This window comes from Mesoplodon bidens, assembly GCF_964165515.1.
Source record: "Mesoplodon bidens genome assembly, chromosome: 19".
In the NCBI taxonomy this organism is placed as follows: Eukaryota; Metazoa; Chordata; class Mammalia; order Artiodactyla; family Ziphiidae; genus Mesoplodon; species Mesoplodon bidens.
The window spans coordinates 14,478,627-14,499,968 of NC_138179.1; the positions used below are offsets into that span (position 1 = coordinate 14,478,627).

General features: G+C 47.2%; 1 protein-coding gene across 3 annotated transcripts in view; it reads left to right on the forward strand.

Moving 5' to 3' along the window:
* SLC13A2 (solute carrier family 13 member 2) overlaps window positions 1-21,342 on the forward strand; it is a 43,571-nt gene that overhangs the window by 1,517 nt on the left and 20,712 nt on the right. For 2 of the 3 annotated variants that reach the window (XR_014013884.1, XM_081217935.1), the window contains exon 2: window positions 11,683-11,831. The exons of the other annotated variant lie outside the window; for it this stretch is intronic. Coding sequence is in view for 1 of the 2 variants with exons in the window: in XM_081217935.1 (XP_081074061.1) it covers window positions 11,730-11,831 (102 nt within the window). In the remaining variant the exon portion in view is untranslated. The remainder of the gene's footprint in view (window positions 1-11,682; window positions 11,832-21,342) is intronic. 3 annotated transcript variants of the gene reach the window in all.

Below are 21,342 nucleotides of genomic sequence, written 5' to 3' on the forward strand. Positions count from 1 at the left end.
TATTCTCTTCAATTATATTTCTCTTCATATCTTTTGCCTACTTTCTAATCAGATTTTTTTTCAATGTAGAGTCTTGAAAGTTCTTTTATATCCTAGATATTAGTCCTCTGTTGGATATGTGGTTTGCAAATGATTTTTTCTCCGTCTATCGCTTATCTTTCATCCTCTTAACAGGGTCTTTCACAGACCAAAAGTTTTCATTTTGGTGAAGTCCGGCTTAGCAATTTTTGCTTGTATGGATTGTGCTTTTGGTGTCAGATCAAAGAACTCTGCTTAGCCCTAGATCCTGAAGATTTTGTCCCATTTTTTCCCTAAAAGTTGCATAGTTTTCATTTTCATAGTTTTCATTTTCATAGTACATGATCCATTTTGAGTTAATTTTTGTATAAGATGTGAGGTTTACGTTGAGGTTTTTTGTTTGTTTGTTTGTTTGTTTTGCTTATGTATCTCCAACTGCTCCAGGACCATTTGCTGAAAGGCTATTCTTGCTCCACGGAATTACTTTTGCTCCTTTATAAAAAATCAGTTGGGGGAATTCCCTAGTGGTCCAGTAGTCAGGAATCTGAGCTTTCACTGAGGCCTCGGGTTTCAATCCCTGGTTGGGGAACTAAGATCCCACAAATGGCACAGAGCAGCCAAAAAAAAAAAAAAAAAAAAATCAGTTGAGCATATTTGTGTGGGTCTACTTCTGGTTTCTCTATTCTGTTCCATTGATCTATGGGTTTATTCCTCCACCAATACTGTCTTTTTTTTTTTTTTTTCTCTTGGCCTCACTGCATGAGCTTGTAGGACCTCAATTCCCTGACCAGGGATTGAGCCCTGGCTCTCAGCAGTGAAAGTGCAGAGTCCTAACCTCTGGACCACCAGGGAATTCCCCACCAATACCAGTCTTGATTACTCTTACTATAACTCTTGAAGTTGGGTAGACTTGTTCTTGCCACTTTATCTTCCTTTTCAAAATTGTTTTTAGCTATTCTAGTTCCTTTGTATTTCCACATAAATTTTAGAATAACATTGTGTATATCTGCAAAAACTCCTGCTATAGGGCTTCCCTGGTGGCGCAGTGGTTGAGAGTCCGCCTGCCGATGCAGGGGACACGGGTTCATGTCCCAGTCTGGGAGGATCCCATGTGCTGTGGAGCCACTGGGCCCGTGAGCCATGGCCGCTGGGCCTGCGCGTCCGGGGCCTGTGCTCCGCAGCAGGAGAGGCCACAGCAGTGAGAGGCCTGTGTACCGCAAAAAAGAAAAAAAAAAAACTCCTGCTATAATTTTGATAGGGGCTGTATTAAATCTGTACGTTAATTTGGGGAGAATTGATATCTTTATTATGTTGAGCCTTCCAATATATAAACACTCTGTGTACACCATTCATTTAGATCTTCTCTGATATCTTCCTTCAGCATTTTATAGTTTTCATCATACAAATAATGTATACGTTTTATTAGGTTTATACCTAAGTATTTCTTTTTTTTTTCTTTTGAGTGCTTGTAAATGGTATTGTATCTTAAATTTCAGTGTACTAATGTACGAATGAATACATATTCACTAGTTCTAGGAGTTTCTTTTTTCCTTTTTTCTCTTTCTTTCTTCTTTCTTTTTGTGAATCACTTTGCAATTTCTTTCTACACAGGCAATCATGTTATCTGCAAATAGGGACGGTTTTCTCTTTCTTGCTGATCTGCATGTCTTCCATCTCCTTGTCGTGTCTTATTGGACTGGCTAGAACTTCCAGTACTTTGTTGAATAAAAGTGGTGAGAGTAGATTGTCTTTGTCTTGTTCCCAGTCTTAGGAGAAAAACATTCAGTCTTTCACCATTAAGTATGTTCGCTATAGGGTTTTTGTAGATGTTCTTTTTCTTTTTATTTTATTTTTATTTATTTATTTATTTTTTTAATTTTATTTTTTAAAATTTTTGGCTGCTTTTGGGTCTTTGTTGCTGCATGCGGGCTTTTCTCTGGTTGCAACGAGCAGGGGTTACTCTTCGTTGTAGTGTGCAGGCTTCTCATTGCGGTGGCTTCTCTTGTTGTGGAGCACGGGCTCTAGGCACGTGGGCTTCAGTAGTTGTGGCTCACGGGCTTCAGTAGTTGTGGCTCGTGGGACCTAGAGCACAGGCTCAGTAGTTGTGGCACACAGGCTTAGTTGTTCCACGGCAAGTGGGATCTTCTGGGACCAGGGCTCGAACCCGTGTCCCCTGCATTGGCAGGCAGATTCTTAACCACTGTGCCACCAGGGAAGCCCCATAGATGTTCTTTATCAAGGTGAGGAAGTGCCTCTCTATTCCTATTTTTCTGAGAGTTTTTATCATGAATAAATATTAAATTTTGTCGAATGCTTTTTCCACAGTGATTGATATGATCATGTGATTTTTCTTCTTTGGCCTGTTAATATGATGCATTACACTGTTTAATTTTCAAATACTGAAACAGTCTTGCATGCCTAGAATAAACCCCTCTTGGTCACGGTGTGTAATTCTTTTTATATACTGCTGAATTTTATTTGCTATTTTTTTCAGGATTTTTTCATCTATATTCATGAGAGCTACTGGTCTGTAGTTTACTTTTTTGGTACTGTCTTTGTCTGGTTTTGGCATCAGAGTAATATTAGCTTCATAAAATGAATTGGAAAGTGTTCCCTCCTATTCTATTTTCTGGAAGAGACTGTAGAATTGCTGTTAATTCTTCTTTATATACAAGTTTCCCCCGCTATCTGGAAGTAGAACGTTTCTATGAAACCTTTCCTAAGTTAAAATGGTATAAATCAAAGAAACACACATCTTGCTTCTTCTTTAGGACACATCGTGCTAACAGATGCACAAAATAAGTTGAGATAAAGCACAGATGCTCACAGACACAGTTCAGAGCTATGGCAGCTTGATGCTGAGATGCTGAGTGTAGTTACCAGAAAAGAAGCTTGGCAGTGCCACTCCTGCTGCCCAGGGATGTGTGCTGCTTCTATGATGCTTGCTGCAAAACAAACTCTGGACACTATTTTTGCTTTTAGCATTTTTTCGTAAAAATGAAAATCCTCTTCAGATTTCTTTTGCTTATCGAAAACAGGTACTAATGTAGGTCTTTTATAAAAGTAAAGTGGTGGGCTTCCCTGGTGGCGCAGTGGTTGAGAGTCCGCCTGCCGATGCAGCGGACGCGGGTTCGTGCCGCGGTGCCGCAGAGCAACGAGGCCGCAGAGCAACGGGGCCCGTGGGCCGTGGCTGCTGGGCCTGCGCGTCTGGAGCCTGTGTTCCGCGGCGGGAGAGGCCGCAGCAGTGAGAGGCCCGCGTACAGCAAAAAAAAAAAAAAAAAAAAAAAGTAAAGTGGCATAAAGTAAACTTTTGATAATCGGGGTATACCTGTATTTGGCAGAATTCTTCAGTGAAACCATCTGAGTCTGTAGATTCCTCTTGGGGGAATTTTTTTTTTTTTTTTTTTTTTTTTTTTTTTTTTTTTTTTTGCGGTAGGCGGGCCTCTCACTGTTGTGGCCTCTCCCCTTGCAGAGCACAGGCTCCGGATGCGCAGGCTCAGCAGCCATGGCTCACGGGCCTAGCCGCTCTGCGGCATGTGGGATCTTCCCAGACCGGGGCACGAACCCGTGTCCCCTGCATCGGCAGGCAGACTCTCAACCACTGCGCCACCAGGGAAGCCCTTTTTTTTTTTTTTTTTTTTTTTTTTTTTTTTTGCGGTATGCGGGCCTCTCACTGTCGTGGCCTCTCCCGCCGCGGAGCACAGGCTCCGGACACGCAGGCCCAGCGGCCATGGCTCACGGGCCCAGCCGCTTCGCGGCATATGGGATCCTCCCAGACCGGGGCACGAACCCGCATCCCCTGCATCGGCAGGCGGACTCTCAACCTCTGCGCCACCAGGGAAGCCCCCTCTTGGGGGAATTTTTAAGTTACAAAATCAATTTCCTTAATAGTTATGGGGCTATGTAAATTTTATGTTTCATATTGGGTGAGTTATATTAGTTAGTACTTTTTGAGAAATTGGTCCATTTCGTCTAAGTTGTCAAATTTATGTGTGTAGAGTTGTTCCTAGTATTCACTTAGTCTTTTGATGTCTGCAGGGGCTGTAGTGATAGTCCCTGCTTTATTCTGGATAGGCAAAAATGTGATCTCTCTTTTTTCTTTGTCAGTTTTGCCAGAAGTTTCTCAACTTTATTGATCTTCTCAAAGAACCAGCTTTTCTTCCTCCCATTTGACCTTCTCTATTTAAAAATTTTCTGTTTTCCATTTGCAGCAACATGGATGGACCTAGAGATTATCATACTAAGTGAAGTAAGTCAGACAGAGAAAGACAAATATGATATGGTATCGCTTATATGTCGAATTAAAAAATAAATAAATAAATACAGGGCTTCCCTGGTGGTACAGTTGTTGAGAGTCCGCCTGCTGATGCAGGGGACACAGGTTCGTGTCCCGGTCCGGGAAGATCCCACATGCCGTGGAGCGGCTGGGCCCGTGAGCCATGGCCGCTGAGCCTGCGCGTCCGGAGCCTGTGCTCCGCAACGGGAGAGGCCACAACAGTGAGAGGCCCGTGTACCACAAAAAAAACAAAAAAAAAAAAGAAAAGAAAAAAAAATACAAATGAACTTATTTACCAAACAGAAATAGACTCAGAGGCATAGGAAACAAACTTATGGGATAAATTAGGAGTTTGGGATTAACATATACATACCACTCTAACATAAGATAGATAACTAATAAGGAAGGACCTACTGTATAGCACAGGGAACTATACTCAAAGCTTTGTAATAACCTATAAGGGAAAAGAATCTGAAAAAGAATGTATATACATACATATATATATATAAATACACACATATATATATAACTGTGCTGTACACCTGAAACTAACACAATGTTGTAAATCAACTATACTTCAATAAAAAATTAAATTAAATTTAAAAATAAACATTAAAGATACTTTGTTAAGTATAAGTAAATACATAAATTTTCTTTTTTCAATTTCATGGATTTCTCCTCTTTATTATCTTTATTATTTCTTTCTTTCTGCTAGCTTTGTGTTTATTTTGCACTTTTTCTAGGTTCCTGAGGTGGAAGCTTAGATTATTCTTTGAGATTTTTCTTCTTTACTAATGTAAGCATTTAGTCCTGTAAATTCCACTTTCAGCACTGCTTTAGCTGTGTCCCACAAATTTTGATATGTTGTAATATGCCTCATCTTCATTCAGTTCAATGCGTTTTTTAAATTTACTTTGAGACTTTGCTTGGACACACGGACCATTTAGAAATATGTTGTTTATGTTTCTGAGTGTTTGGAGATTTTCCTGTTATCTTTCTGTTGTTGATTTGTAATTTGATTCCACTGTGGTCAGAGAACACACTCTGTATTATTTCAACTATTTTAAACGTGTTACAGTTTGTTTTATGGCCCAGAGTATGGTTTATCTTGGTATAAGTTCCACAGGCACTTGAAAAGAATGCGTGTTCTGCTGTTGTTGGGCAGAGTATTCTGTAAATGTCAATTAGATACTGTTAGTTATGGCGTTTTTTAGTTCTATATCCTTGCTGATTTTCTGACTAGTTGTTATATCAGTTGCTGAGACAGAGATGTAGGAGAGGGGAAAATTATATAATTTTAGGACATCTGCAAGCTTTGTGACTTTGAGAAAGCCAACTAAGCTCTTTGAGTCTATTTCTTCATCTATGAAATGGTGACAAAAATACTAAACTCTCAGGATTATTTGGAGGATTTAAATAATGAAGTAAATAGTCCAACAAGTGCCTGGCACTGAATAGGGATAACAAGATCTTAATCAATAGGGTTAAACTGACCAAATCATGTTACTATCCAAACAGCTAAGGGAAGAGCATCCAAAGAAGAAAGGTAACTGAGAGGGCATCAAGGGGGTTTTGTTTGTTTGTTTGTTCATTTGTGCCACACTGCGTGGCTTGCAGGATCTTAATACCCCAACCAGGGATTGCTCCAGGGCTGCTGCAGTGAAAGCACCGAGTCCTAACCACTGGACCGCCAGGGAACTCCCAAGGTATATTTTTAACCCCAAAGTCCATCATACCCAGGCTCAGGCTTATCCCTCCAGAGGTCTCCCCATCTCCCACCCTGGCCTCCTGAGATCCTTCTGTCTGCCGACTGTAAAAGGTCTTGGGACCCAAGCATTGTCCACTGAATGCATTCTCAATTTCTGAGGCTCAATTATTTTAACAGTAGATCTATCAGCGAGAATCAAGTCCAAATTTTAAAAATAGATATTTAGTACTTCACCTAGAAATAAAGAATGTAACAAAATACACTTTGGGGCTGGCTCCACCTCACCTCCTCTTGGGGCTCTATTGCAGAGAAACAATAGTCTAGCAACCAAAATCATTAAAAGTAATCCTAACATTTACTTACATTTTTCAAAGATCCCCTTCATAAGCTACAATAATATCTCTTGAGATCTCCATTCCCGGGATAGTTTTTTAATAAATGGTACTGGGTCAATTGGAAAGCCATAAAGAAAAAAAAAATTAGCCCCTACATTACATCTTACACAGAAATAAATTCTAGATGGGTTGTTTTTAGAAGAAAACATGGGAGAATGCTTTAATAGCCTCAGAGTAGGCAAAGAGTTTTTTTCAATGGGACACAAAGAACACTAACTATAAGGGAAAGAATAGATAAATTAGACTACATTAAAAATTAAAACTTCTATTTAACAAAAGACACCCTTAAAAGAGTGAAAATGCAAGCCATAGAATAGAAGATAATTGTAATACATTTATCTGGCAAAGGACTCACATCTAGGATATATAAAGAACTCTGAAAAATCAATAAGAAAAATGTAATTTTTTAAATGGGCAAAAGACTTATACAGACATTTCACAGAAGAGAATATTCAAATGGGCTGATAAATAAATGAGAAATTGCACAACTTCATTTGTCACCAGCAATTGCAAAATGAAGCCACAATACAATGTTACTACATACCTGAATAGCTAAAAGTAAATATCAAGTCTTGACAACATAGCCAAATATCTGGAAACAACTCAAATGTCTATCAGGAGCAAAACAGAGAAATTGTGGCTGTACACACAAGGGAATATTATAAACAGCAAGAATGAATGAACTACAACTATAGGCAACAATATGGGTGAATCTCACCAACATAACACTGAGGGAAAGAAATCAGAGACAAACCAGTACATACTGTGTGAATCCACTTCTGTAATATACAAAGAACTGTCAAAAGAAATCTATTAATTTTACCACAGGCAGATATTGTTATCGATGGAAATGCTCAATAAACAACCTGTAACAGGAACAGAAAAGAGGTTGTTTTTTTTTTTTTTTTTTTTTTTTTTGCGGTACGCGGGTCTCTCAGTGTTGTGACCTCTCCCGTTGCGGAGCACAGGCTCCAGACGCGCAGGCTCAGCGGCCATGGCTCACGGGCCCAGCCGCTCCATGGCATGTGGGATCCTCCTGGATTGGGGCACGAACCTGTGTCCCCTGTATCGGCAGGTGGACTCTTAACCACTGCGCCACCAGGGAAGCCCCATCTTTACAGTCTTGATTGTGGTAAAAACCCATCCACTTCTTTGCCTTGTTGCCTGACCAGTGACCTGCATCTGTCCTATCTGAAGATCCAGGGACCAGCTTCAGAACATGCTGGAAGGAGGGCCTGGCTCTCTGGTATGAACCTTGTAAATTATCCTATGGACATCCCATCTACTCACCCATCCATCCATCCACCCATCTATTCATCCATCTACTCATCCATTGCTTCAAAATGTATTTGTTGAGTATCAGCTCAAGAGGCTGAAGAGGTGCATATGGACACCCATACAGACAGACCCTGACTTCATGGAACCTACTCTGGTGGGGGATGTAGGGAGGTTAACAGGAGAATAAAATGCAGTGTGATATGTGCTGTGATAGGGTCTTCTAGCGCTAACTTAGGAGCAGTGCAACTGCAACTGCTTTCTCTTTCACTCTGTGATGAGAGTTCACAAAGGAAGTTTAGTTTTAGGCTGAGACTTGAAAGATTAACAAGACTTAACCAGTAAAATGGGGAGAGAGATGCAGGGAGAATGTGTCTGAGAGAAGCAAGGGCATAGACAACTCCCTGGAGGTCATAGAAAATGCAGTTGAGGATCTGAAAAGAGTTGAGCCAAGGCAGGAGTGGTAAGAGCTGAGGCAGAGGAATGCAAGGAGAGGATCTTGTAGGGTTGTTTAAGCACCTTGCAAGGTGCTGAGGGGGGATGTGAACATGTATAAGACAAAATGAGAGGACCCAGTTTCAGAGGCAGTGGAAGACAGGGGAAGAGATCAGGGCCCCTGGAGTCAGATTCTGGGTGAACAAAATGCTCAGCCCCCTGCACAGTGTGGGACCCTGTCCACATCACCCTATTGTCTCAGGACAAGCCAGCCACCCAGGAGGAGCGCTTCCGGTGCTGGGGAATGCATCACCTCCCACCCAGCTCTGTTTTTTCTCTTGGGGAGGGGGATTCCTTGAAAATAGCACCAGTGAGCCTCCCTAACCCTGCTACCTGTGGTCTTTCTCTGTCCTTGAGAATACCTCTGCCCTCTTCTTCAGTCAAGGATTTGAAGACAACCCTCACACCCTATCTTCTCTCCTCCAGGCTGGGTAGTCTCAGGTCTTACAGATCATTCCTGGGGCTCCCTGCTGTGTCCAGCCACCGCTGTCTTTCCAGGTCCACTTAGGTTGTACCCCTGTGGGCCCCAGGCCCAACCTGCTCAATCCAGTTCCTCAGGAGCCTCTGTCTGAATGTCTGGCTCCCATGTCCAGGTGTGAACTTCCTAAAACTCACCTTTGGGCCACAGCCTCAGCCCCGGCTCTATCTCCAGCTTATCTGCCAACTGCTCCTGAGGATAAACCGGTTCTTGTGAGCCATAAAGCATCTCCTCTGACCCTAGGGCTTCCTCAGCTATTCTTAGATGAACTTCTCAAGCAGGGTCAATGGTCACAGGGCATTCCTCCCTGAGACAATGCTGACGGCTGTCACCCAAAGGGTGACAAGGACTGTAGAAGGATAGTCACAGCACCTGCCGTGAGTTGCTCATAGTCCATTAGGCGCCACAACAAGAAGAATAGTTATTTATAGCACTAACTGAAGGAAAAGGAAGTGGGGCAAATGAGAATTGAGCTAAGCCTGGTAGAGGAGGGCCCTGCCTGTGATTGCCGGGCAAGGGAAAGTTCTTGTAACACACGTGATAGACGGAGACTTCCCGCCTTTGAGACGAATTAGTCACTGATGGGGCCTGGCTGCTGGGAATGTGATAGTCCCCCTACACCAGTCCGCAAAAGAGAGTCAGCAAGGGTCCCAAGAGTCTATGACTTTGAAGGGGGCCGTACGTACAAAGCCGGGGGGTCTCAGTGAAAGAGTGGTCATCTAATTTGCAGTCAAATGCTTTACCACTGAGCTATTCCCCCACAGGAGCCATCTAATTTGGAAAAATTGAGTTTTGTCCCAGCACCATCACAGGGGCCCAGGGCCTGGAGGGTGGGCAAAGAGCATGGATGGTCTTGGATATGAATCGGGTTCTCTCTCAGCTCACATGCGCTGGCAAGGGACTTCACTGCTCTGAGCCTATATCACAAGGTTGGTGTGGAGAGTTGGGTAAACTGGGATGCAGATTACACACATAGTGGATGTTGTTCCTCTGTGGGGGGGCTCAGCCCTGCTCCCCTTGTGGCTCCTCCAGAGCCGCAGGCCAGGGGAGAGGCCTCCTCCAAGGGCGAGACAAAATCAGGGAATGTCTTAAGTCTCTGAAACCGTTTGTCTCTCCCCGTGCTTCTGGACTCTTCCTCACCTTGCCCTGGGCAGGTGGCAGGTTGGCTGCCTGGGAGTGGAAAGGCCATAAATAGCCTGAATGGGGGCTGGGCGGGGGGATGGGGTGGGGCAGTCTGTCCTGTTGCACTGTAGCTTCCCACCCAGCCTGGCCCCAGGAGCCCTTTGACCTGGATCCATGCACAGCTCTCTGCCTACCCTGCAGAGGGCACTGGGGTCAGGGCAAGGTGGGGAGGTCTGTCTCACACAGACCTCACTGGCTCTAGGAGAATCTCATTGGCATCGCCGCCCAGGCCAAGCTGCTGTACTCCCTGGAAACGTGGTCACCAGCTCTCAGACCTGGTCCCACACACCCACTTTCCAACCACTCAGAACCTTCTTCCTTTCACATCTTTGCCCAGGCTGTGTTGACTTCCTGAAACCATCTCCCTGAGACACCCTGCCTTCTTGCCCTGGCACACAGATCATCACATCTGAATAATCAACAGAAATATGGATTGAGCTTCTACTCTGAGCTGTTTGGGGTGGGGAGGTGGGAGGGTAGCAAGAGGCAGAGGCTCTGGGTAGATGTATCCACACACTCCATCCTCCAGGTCTTGGTTCCCTCTTGAGGCTGCTTGTGATCATACCTCTGTCACCTTGGGGCCAAATTAGACTCAACCTTCAAGTCTTCACTGAGGTGTCACCTTTTCCAAGAGCCTTTGCTCAATACTCCTACTGTTTCCTTTCACCTGGGTTGCCATACTGGTTTGGACCTCCCCAGGGCACTCCTAAAGCATGTTTGAATTCTGGCTGGCTTGTGTCTTGGGGCCTCGGTTACCCCAACTGTAAAATGGAATAGTAACACCTAACTCCTGGTGTGGTTGTACAGAGTAAATGAAATAGTAAACTAATAAGCTTGTACTGAATGCTGAACCAATGTTAACTATTACCAGCAGCATTTTAATCTCTCTGCATCCTTAACACTGAGTCCAGGGCTGGTGATATAATCAGTGTCAAATACTTGTTTGGTGGATGGATGGATGGATGGGTGGATGGATGAATGGATGGAGAGATTAAATGTGTTTCCAAAATATGAAACAATCTTTGCCGGTGTTCCATGGGAGCTTGGGGTTGGGAGTGGGGGACTAGGAAGAACCTACAAAAGTGAACCTTTACTGTATACCTATCATACATCAACACATCAACAAGGAAGTGGCTGTTCCCAAATTAAGTCAGTGCAGAGGGCTCCCCTGGTGGTCCGGTGGTTAAGACTCTGCACTTCCAGTGCAGGGGGAGCAGGTCCAAGCCCTGGTGGTGGAACTAAGATCCCACATGCTGCACAGTGCAGCCAGAAGAATAATTGTCAGTGCATCACACAGGACACAGTGAATACGAGTTGGTCAGTTCCAGTGGTTCTGACAGTTTCCTTGATACCTGGAAGGAGAAGGGCTTGCTCCAGCCCTTCCTCAGTCCTAGACTGGAAACCCCCAGAGGGCAGGATGTCTCTGGAGGCTGGGCCGCCCCACACAAGGCCCTGTATAAACTGCTCAGAGAACTCCTCTTTGGAGGAGTAAGAGAGAGGGGGACAGGGCTGGGGAGGGTGCTCTGGGTCTTGCTCTGTGTGGATGCCAGCTGTGGGGCTTCCCAGGCACCCTTCCTTCTCCTGCTCCTTCCATATTCAGCCCTTAGTAGCCCACACACAGAAGGAATTAACTCTGGGCTCAACTTCCTGAAAGAAACTGAAGGCTTTATTCCTTGATCTTGCCCTCCTCCCTTTGTTTGCAAAGTCTTCCTGATCTTTACACTTCCTGCAGATCCCTCTTCCTCACTGTCACTCTAAAAACACTCTGATTGCCAGGGTGGGTCAATGGTTAACCCTCCAGTGGCTTTATATAAGGCTGCCTAGCCGCCTACCTGCTACACCGTCGGTCCTGCAGTTCCCTGGATCTGGAGGGTGATCCGGCAGCCCACGTGGATCCACACCATGGCCACCTGCTGGCAGGGCCTGTGGGCCTATCGCTTCTACCTGATTGTGTTCTTCCTACCCATTCTCCTGCTGCCTCTGCCCATCCTCATCCCGACTAAGGTAAGGACATGGGGTCCTGGGCACAGAGAAGCTCCAAGGGAGGAGGAGAGGGGCCGTCTGGCCCTGGGGTTGGGCATCCTTAGGACCAGCATCACCCATTCATCCCTCCTAGCCTGGCAGCCTAGGCTGTCACCTCCTGGTCCTCCTGAGGCCTGAGGACTAAGAGGTCAATGGGGGCTTTTGTTCAGCACCCAGCAGTAGGAGCCCAATGTGAATTGCTTAGGTGCACTTGGTGTCTACTCCCTTGGGAGGCAGGAAACCAGCTCCATAAAGGAGGTGCAGGTGGAAGCGGTTGAGTTGACTGGGAGGGTATGAGCTGGGCTAGCTGCTTGAGAGGGAAGGAAGGGGATTAGGAGGAAGTTGGCCTCAGGCAGTTTGTTCATTTAAGAGTACAAACAGGAAGAGGAGGCGCTCACCTGTGATCCCAAGAGCTAAGTCTGCATTTAAGCGTACAAACAGAGGGCTTCCCTGGTGGCGCAGTGGTTGAGAGTCCGCCTGCCGATGCTAGGGGACACGAGTTCGTGCCCTGGTCCAGGAAGATCCCACATGCCGTGGAGCGGCTGGGCCCGTGAGCCATGGCCGCTGAGCCTGCACGTCCGCAACGGGAGAGGCCACAACAGTGAGAGGCCTGCGTACCGCAAAAAAAATAAAAAAGTTTAAAAAAGAGTACAAACAGAAAGAGGAGGCGCTCACCTGTGACCCCAAGAGCTAAGTCTCCTGTGGAGGAGGGGTGGGAATTGAAGGAGGAGATCCTGTCAGTGGGCGATACAGATGCACACCTTGAATGGAGGGGCAAATGCCACTGCTTCCTGCCCACCCCCATGCAAGCAGCAGGAGTCATAACTTCGGCTCTCATTTACTGGAGCCCCCACTGCATACCCTGTACCAGGTACCCAGGAACCCTCTCCCCCATCTTATGACGCAGGTCTGACTCCCATTACAGATGGGGAAAGTGAAGTTAAGTCACCCAAAATCCCAGGGCAGATCCTGCTGTTGCTGTTTTCTGGAGGTCAGATAGTATACACTTTGGGGCCCCCCTTGTACGTAAAAGCAGACAAAATTTCCAAGCTTCACAGGAAACCTCCCTCTGGCAAGTGGCATAGTTAGGCAGTGGCAGAGCTGGGGGTGTGGTCTGGCTACAAAGCCTGTGCTGCCTGCCTCCGGAAGGCTGAGACCTAATCCTGGCCCTGGCCTCACCCCACACCCGCCACCCCACCCTCACTTGCCCATTGAGCCATTTGCTTCCTTTAGTCACAGACAGGGAAATCGAGGCGAGATTTTTGTTCAAGGTATCCCAGAGGGTAAGGAACTAGGGGGGTAGTGGCACAGTTCCTGGTAGGTGACAGGGCCTGGCTGACCTAAGAGATGACCCTCATCCCAGGCCAAAGCCAGTGGCATCTCTATGCTAGGGACCCATCAGATCAGTTTCCAGACAGGCTGAGCCAAGTGTGTTAATCCCGGAAGGAAGGACAGACAGGAACTGTGAGTCCCATTTTACTCCCCAAGAAGGTACAGCCCAGAAAGATGTAGAAACTTGCCCTCGGTCACTCAGGAAAGGCTGAGTCAGTATGAGAAGCCAGGCCTCCTTGTGGGAGTGCGATGTGTCCGGAGCCCCTGTCTTCCCTGTGCTGTACCCCTCCCTGCCGCCTGCTTCCCGCCTACAGATGTTGTCTCCCCTGTCCTGACTCAGATGAACTGTCCCAGGTTCCATCTGTGGAGGCCAGCCCCTCCACTGGGGCCCTGGCTACCAGTCCCTCTCAAGGACTTTGCTCCTATGATTATCCTCTCCTCTCCTGCATCATCAACTTTTCCCTCTTTGCCTCATCTCTCCCATCAGCATGCAAACAAGCTCTAATCCCTCTCACATGAAAAGACAAACAAACCCTCCTTCAGCCCCACAGGCCCTCCACAGATACCTCCTTTCTCTGCTCTCTCTCACAAAAGAAGGCCTCAGAGACTGACTACACTACCCGTCTCTCCTTAGACAGACAGATCCAGTCTCCGAGACTCTACCTACCGAGAGGGCTCTTGTCAAGTTCCCATCAGCGTCCGTGTCACCAAACCCCTGTTCCATGCTCACCTTCCTCACACCCTCGGCAGCGCTTGTCACAGCTGGTCACCTCCTCTTTGCTATGCTGTCTTCTTTTGGCTTCTCCTGGTTTTCCTTTTCCTTTGACCACTTTTCCCGGCTCCTTCTCCCTATCCTCACTCGCCCGCAGGTGATCTTCTGTTGTCTCCTGCCTTAAAAAGCATCTCTAGGGCTTCCCTGGTGGCACAGTGGTTGAGAGTCCGCCTGCCGATGCAGGGGATGCGGGTTCGTTCCCCGGTCCGGGAAAACCCCGCATGCTGCGGAGCGGCTGGGCCCGTGAGCCATGGCCCCTGAGCCTGTGCGTCCGGAGACTGTGCTCCGCAACGGGAGAGGCCACGGTGGTGAGAGGCCCGCGTACTGCACAAAAAAAAAAAAAAAAAAAAGCATCTCTATGCTGATGATTCCCCAACCTGAAACCCCAGCTCAAATTTCCACACTTGTATTATCCAACTAACACTGGACACCTCCCCCATAAAAGGAACATTTCCTTTTATGCAGCATACACATTGGCATATCCAGATCACAACCCTGATAACTCATCTCAGCTGACTCTCCCTGCGATCTTACTCATCAAGTTATGGCTCAACCAGCCACCTCAGAGCCATTCCTGTTGCCTTTCTTTCCTTCACTTCCACAAGCACCAGCAGGTCCTGTTGACCAGTGTTTTTGCCAAAAATACACTGAATGGAATCGCTTTCCACCACCTCCACTCTGGTCCTGGCCGCCATCGTTTCTCTCCTATCCCTACTCCTCCCCAGACCATTCTTTTTTTTTTAATTGAAGTATAGTTGATTTACAATGTTGTGTTAATTTCTGCTGTATAACAAAGTGATTCAGTTGTACATATATGTACATTCTTTTTTATATTCTTTTCCATTATGGCTTATCACAGGATATTTAATATAGTTCCCTGTGGTATACAGTAGGACCTTGTGGTTTATCCATTCTCTATATAATAGTTTGCATCTGCTAACCCCAAACTCCCAGTCCATCCCTCCCCCACCTCCCCCTCCCCCTTGGCAACCGCCAGTCTGTTCTCTACATCCCCAGACCATTCATTCTTCACCCAAACTCTAGGATGATCTATTCCAAACATAAGATCACTACCCTGCTTAAAACCCCACGTAGGCTTCTCGTCAAACTTAAAATAAAATCCAAACCTCTCAGGGTAGCCACGAGTCGTCGGGGGCTCCTGCCCTGTATCCTACCTCTTATTTTCTCTTCTCCAGCCTCTCTCCTTCCTCAAATTGCTCATCTTCCTGCCTGGAATGTTCTTCTCCCAGAGGCCTCCCTCTCACTTCTTACATGTCAGCTGAAATCCACCTCCTCAGGAAAGGCTTCTCTGAGCAGCACCAGTCATTTTTATTACAAAAACCTGTTATTTAAAGGGCTTTCGCTATCTGAAATGATGTATTCCTTTATTTTCTATTTATTCTCTGACCCCCCTACATTAGAATGTAGGCTCCGTGAAGGCAGGGATTTTGTCTTTTTCCATGCAGAACCCCCAGTACCTGGCACATAGTAGGTGTTCAACAAATATTTGTCAAATGAATGAATGTGGGCAAAGAGGGCCCCGTCGTGAATTCCTGCTGAGTCCCTGCTCTCTGCAGTGGATCCTGAGCTTACCTCCATGCCCCTGGGCCCTGAACTGGGAAAGAGGAGGCCCAGACTAGACTCAGACCTGTGTCCATATAATACTTGTTGACATTTCTTCAGTATTTTTTTGTGTGTTAGTCATTGTACCAAACACTTCAAAACACTAACCCATTTATTTCTCGAAATAACCTCTGAGTTACTGTGAGGTTACTAATGTTGTCTCCATTTTACAGACATGTAAATTGAGGCCCAGAGTGATAAAGGAATTTGCCTCAAGTCCCAGCTAGAAAAAGGCAAAGTCTGGACTGGAATCTGGCCTCGGCTAAGGCTGTCTAAGGATGCAAGGTAGTCCCCTGTTGTGAGTCACCACTTGAGCCATCTACCGTCATGTCCATCCAGCCGTCAGCCAATCCTTCCACTGTCGTTCAGTCTGGGATGTCTGTCGAGCTCTTGCTCTGTGCTGGGGGTCACCAGAAAGGAATACAGATGTTCTGTCCTCAAGTTGCTTTCAATCTAGAGGACCGCGTGTTCATGCCACACGGAGTATAGCCAGAAGTCTGCAGGAGCTCAGAGGAGGGAGAAAATCCTTCCATCTGAGTTAAGGGAGAATCTGAGTTGGGCCTTGAAGGCTGAGCGAGATTTCAACAGGCAGAGGCATCAGTAGAGGGCAGGCCAGGTGAAGGAAACGGCAGGAGCAAAGGCGTGGGGATTGGAAATCGTAAGGAGCGTTTGAGGCGTTAGCAACAGAATCCTAGAAATGCCCATCACCCACTGGGGGGTCCCAGTGATCGGGGACCAGTGAGGCCCGAGGTCTTCTCAGTGTTCCCCAACCCTGCAACCAGTACCCAAGAAGCACCATCGGTGTGCCAGAAACCTTAACATCTATTCATTCACTCATCCGTTCATTCATTTATTAGGGAACAAGTATCGTGTGACAGGTACTGTTTAGGTGCAGGGGGTGGGAGGTAGGATTCAGGGGAACTTGTGATCCTGGGGGGGCGGGGGCGGGGAGGGACACACAAAAAGCATATACTGTCCATGCAGTGAAAACCATACAGCAGGCTGTGACTATGGCCTGGCTGCTGTAGATGCGGTGATCAGAGAAGGCCTCCTGGGGTGCTGATATTTCCCCTAGGACCTGACTGGCATGTAAGAGCCAGCCAAGCACAGCTCTGGGCCAAGAGCCGTCCAGGCAGAACACGTAGTGCAAAACCCAAGACCAGGGGTGAGCTTGGCAAGGTGGAGGGATAAATGAGACCGGCACGGCCTGTGGACCTGAGTGAGCAGAAGATGACTGAGGTTAAGTTTAGAGAGGTAGGGAGGGGCCAGCCAATGTCAGCCCTATAACGTCCGGGGAAGGAGTGAGGATTTTATGCTGAGGGTCACGAGGGATAAATACTTACTCAGAGGTCAAAGAGCTAGTAAGTTAGAGTCGAAAATGCAAATACCTCCCTGGACCCAACAGAATCATCTGTGAAAACTATCTGCCCGTGGTGCCATGTTTGCCAGAACAGAGCTTAGCTGAAATCCAGACTGTATTTACAGTAAGAACAGAGGGTAGGACTTCTTACTCTGAATCCCTGCATTCCTAGGATATAAGAACAGTAGGTGTGTGTGTGCACATGCACTTTAAAATCTGTGTGACTAAAATACCCTTACTGCAAGCTATTCCTGAACCCCAAAGACAGACCAGGATTGTGGGTATGAAAACTGTGCAAGGAATTTGGACCTCGCTTCTGGGGCCCGCCTCTGTCTCCCCTGATAAACAATGCTTCCCTGAACCTCTGCCCCTTGTATGAATTCCGGGCCCCTGGAAAACACAACACAGAGTTTTGGGCATTGTGTAGATGCCTGACTTATTTCCATAGACTATTTCTTCTGTTCATGAGGACCTTGGTGTTCCCACCAATGAAACAGGAAGGCGGGGTGTGTCTGGTCAACACCCCCAGGGCAGTGAGGTGTGGTCCTTAAGTGTGGCCTCGATCAGCACTGGACTGCGTGAGGTCTGGTTTTCTGGCCTCTGAAGGTCCTGGGAGTAGGGGCCAGCCTCCAAAGCCAGAGAGATCCCTGGAGAAGAGAGAGAAGGTTCCCCAACTCGAACTTCACCCCCAGATTACCAAATCATGTCCACACTTCCAGCACCTGCTAGGTGAAGGTCAAGAATGGGAAAGCAAAGGAGACTCTTTAGCAGTACGGTTTCCTGAACGGAATCCAGCAGCAGGGCCCAGGGCAGTTGTAGGGCTCAGATGCACGGAGGAGTGCGGAACGCTTCTCTCATCTTCAACTCCCGCCTGCTGGTTTGCTCTGTAGGGGACACAGGCGGGCCTGGCCCTGGCCCTGGCCCAAACTGTGATGTCAGGACTCTCCCCCGCACTTTTGTTTTCTCTGACACTCAGACCCATTGTTTTTCCCTTTGGCCTCTTAAAGCAGAAGATGATGCAACAAATGCATTCATGTTAAGGTGCGGGATTAAACAAAGATCACTCAAATGAGATCAGGCAAGGCTAGGAAGGGAATCAGCCTCCATCCTTGCTTTCAGGAGAGCCTCAAAGGCAGGGGGTGGGGACGCTTTAGAATGGAAAGAGGGAAGCCTTCAGGAGTGCCCTGACTGGAGGTTGTTGGCAGGGGGAAGCTGGAGGGGGGCTAACTAGAAGTGGGGTATCCTCTCTGATTGTTAGGAGAGCACATTTGGCTTTCACTGATTAGTCCTGAGTTGGAAGTTGAGGTAGCAAACGAGTGGGGATCGAAAATTAAGGAGGCTGGCGGTCATTGAGCAAATCCTGCCCATTTGGGGTCAGTTGCTATGGAGGTGGTAGTTTGGTTACAGGGCTGGTTGCCGCAGAGATTGTAGGACATATATTTGCATATGGACTGGCCATTGTCGCCTTTTATGTGTAGTCTCTCAAAGGTATTCGGCATTTGGATGGGCCTATTATTCCTGGAATGAATATCACACACACACACACACACACACACACACACACACCCAGCCCACTCTGCACCTCCTTCCCCAAGTCCTGTCACATGGCTCCTCTCCTTGGGGTCACTACGCACCTAGACACTCAGGAAGGGCACCTGGAGTTTTCCTACTCCCACCCGACCCAGCAGCCATCACTCAAACCCTCTGCCTTCCGTCTCCTAACATCTCTGGAGTCCGTCCTCTCTCTCCATCTCAACTTCCATGACTTCTCTGAGCCCCTGGACATCCCAGCATGGCCACCTGTCACCTCCCAGCTTCTGTGTCTGCCAATCCACCTGCCACACTACCGCAGGTGTAAGCCCCCTATCTTCAGGTGATTTATTTATTTAATTAGGTGATACATGCACATTGCACAAAGTCCTACAGCACGAAAGAGTGAAACATTTCCTTCTGTGATGAATGTAGACAACAAACCACGACAGTAAAAAACGATATTTTTGACTTTGCCACCAGTAGGAATCAGAGATATTTTCAAATCGTATGAGAGCTGTTGCCAGTCCCTTGACATATTATGTTAACCATGACTTTGAAATTACAGTAGCCATTAGCCAGTGAAGAGCTTAGTAGTTAAGAAAGTCACATTATATCACTATCTTACCCATTTTTTCATATTTTAATAACTGTATTTTGATATAATTGGTGTCCTTTGTAATCCTGTGCATTTTATTTAATGCATTTAAAAACATTATTCTAAGAAGGAGTTGGAAGGCTTCATCAGGCTGCCAAGGGAATCCTGGTACCAAAAAAGGGTAAGAATCCCCGAATCAGAGATTTTCCTTTGAGTATACAAACACCTGTGGACACATTTTATAAAAACACATATGACGGCATCAGCATAACCTTCACGGTACGCGGGCCTCTCACTGTTGTGGCCTCTCTGGTTGCGGAGCACAGGCTCCGGACGCACAGGCTCAGCAGCCATGGCTCACGGGCCTAGCTGCTCTGTGGCAATGTGGGATCTTCCCGGACCGGGGCACGAACCCATGTCCCCTGCACCGGCAGGTGGACTCTCAACCACTGAGCCACCAGGGAAGATGAGCGTAATCTTTTAACAGAAACACCAACCTGTGTCACCCTCTCGGTTTACAATCCTTCAAGGGCCTCCTCCCGTTTTCACCTTTGTCTTCCAGATAAAGTCCTAGATTCCTCTCAGGGCATGCAGGCGAGCATTACATCCCTTCCCCCACAAGAATGTATCTTGATCTTTTATGCCTCATTCCGTTCCCTCTGTGCTTACTCCCTCATGCTAACACCTTTTGCCCACCCACAGAACTCCTATTCACCCCTCAGTACCCGCTCAGTGTGCCCTCTCTGGAAGCCTTCCTCAGCCTAGATGGAGGGAGGCTCAGAGAAGGGGCCCCTTCTCTGGGACTCCATTCTCTGGTCTCTCCTTTGCAATGATGCTGGCTGCCATCCAGGGCCTCGCCTCACTTCCCAGCAGCATCCCTACTTGCCAGGTACAGAGGGGCAGTGGGCGTAGCCCACCCCAGGGCTAACCTTCAATCACCAGGACGAATAAGATGTGACACCTTTGAGACTGTGGGCATTTTTGCTGCTGCCCAATGGCCACAGGCTGCTCTGTGCCTGTAGCAGGTAAAGGCCGTGATGCCCACAGGTCCCCACCCTGCCCACACCCAGTGTCCAGAGTCTACCCTGGATTCCCTGGCACCACCATCTTCATTTGTAGGTCATTCATCCACCCTGGTTCCCCAGAAGCCCGGGAGCAGGTTTTTGTGCCAAGGCGAACCCAGCGATCTGCTCACTGCCATCTACACTCCTTTACAGCTTAGACCTTCGCAGTCACACCCCTCATCCTCATAATAACCCAGCAAGGAGGGTGTTTCTCTTATTCCCATTTGTAGAAAAGGACCCTGCATAAAAGACAGTAATGTGTGTATAGTTAGAAATGCTCAATATTTCTTATCAAAAAAAAAAAAAAAAAAAAAACCAAAGCTGAGAGAGGTTAAATAGCTTGCCCAAGGACATGCGGCAATAAAGATGGGCCTGGGCACTCAGGTTTTCTGACCTCTGACCTTTGTTTCCTATCACAAAAGAAGCAAGTTGCCAGCCTTGGGGTTTGGAAGCCATCTGAGGCTTTATCTCTTCTCTTCACTGTTGGCTTTGCCAGGCAGCCCGCCATGACTACAGACCAGCCCACACAGGACACTCAGACTCCCCGAAGGCTGGGGTCAGGTCTGATTCATGTCTGTACCCTGGTGTCTGACATTCATTCACTCATTTATCCAGTGACAGCTCCGTAGAGGTGCCAGGCACCCTGCTAGTGTGAGCAGAAACAGACCCAGACCCTGCTCCCTGGAGAGTATGGTCTGGCGACAAAGGTTGATATTTATCATGAGAAATTTGTGAAAGCAAATGTTTAACTACAGACCGTGATGAGTGCTATGCAGAAGAGGTACAGGGGCATAGGCTGTGAAAAATGGGGAATATACCCCTGAAACCCACGGAGGCTTCCCTGAAAAAGGAGTATTTGAGTTAAGATCTCAAGAATGAGTAGACATCAGGTGAGCAAAGTGGGGAGGGAAGAGAAGAGAGGAGATTAGGTACAAATGCCCTGTGGCTACAGGGAAGATGGAGCATTTGAGAAACTGGAAGAGGGCCACTGTGGCTGGACCAGAGAGAACAAGGAGGAGAGGCACAGACCAGCCCCCAAATTTTCCTAAGAGCAGTGGGAAAGCCTGCAGGGACTTGAGCTGCTTTGAGGTGTGTGTGTGTGTGTGTGTGTGTGTGTGTGTGTGTGTGTGTGTTGGGGGGCAGGGTGTGGATTAAACAGGTTTTTGCCTCAAGATCACTCTCGCTACAGCAAGAAGAAGAGATTTCAGGGGCAA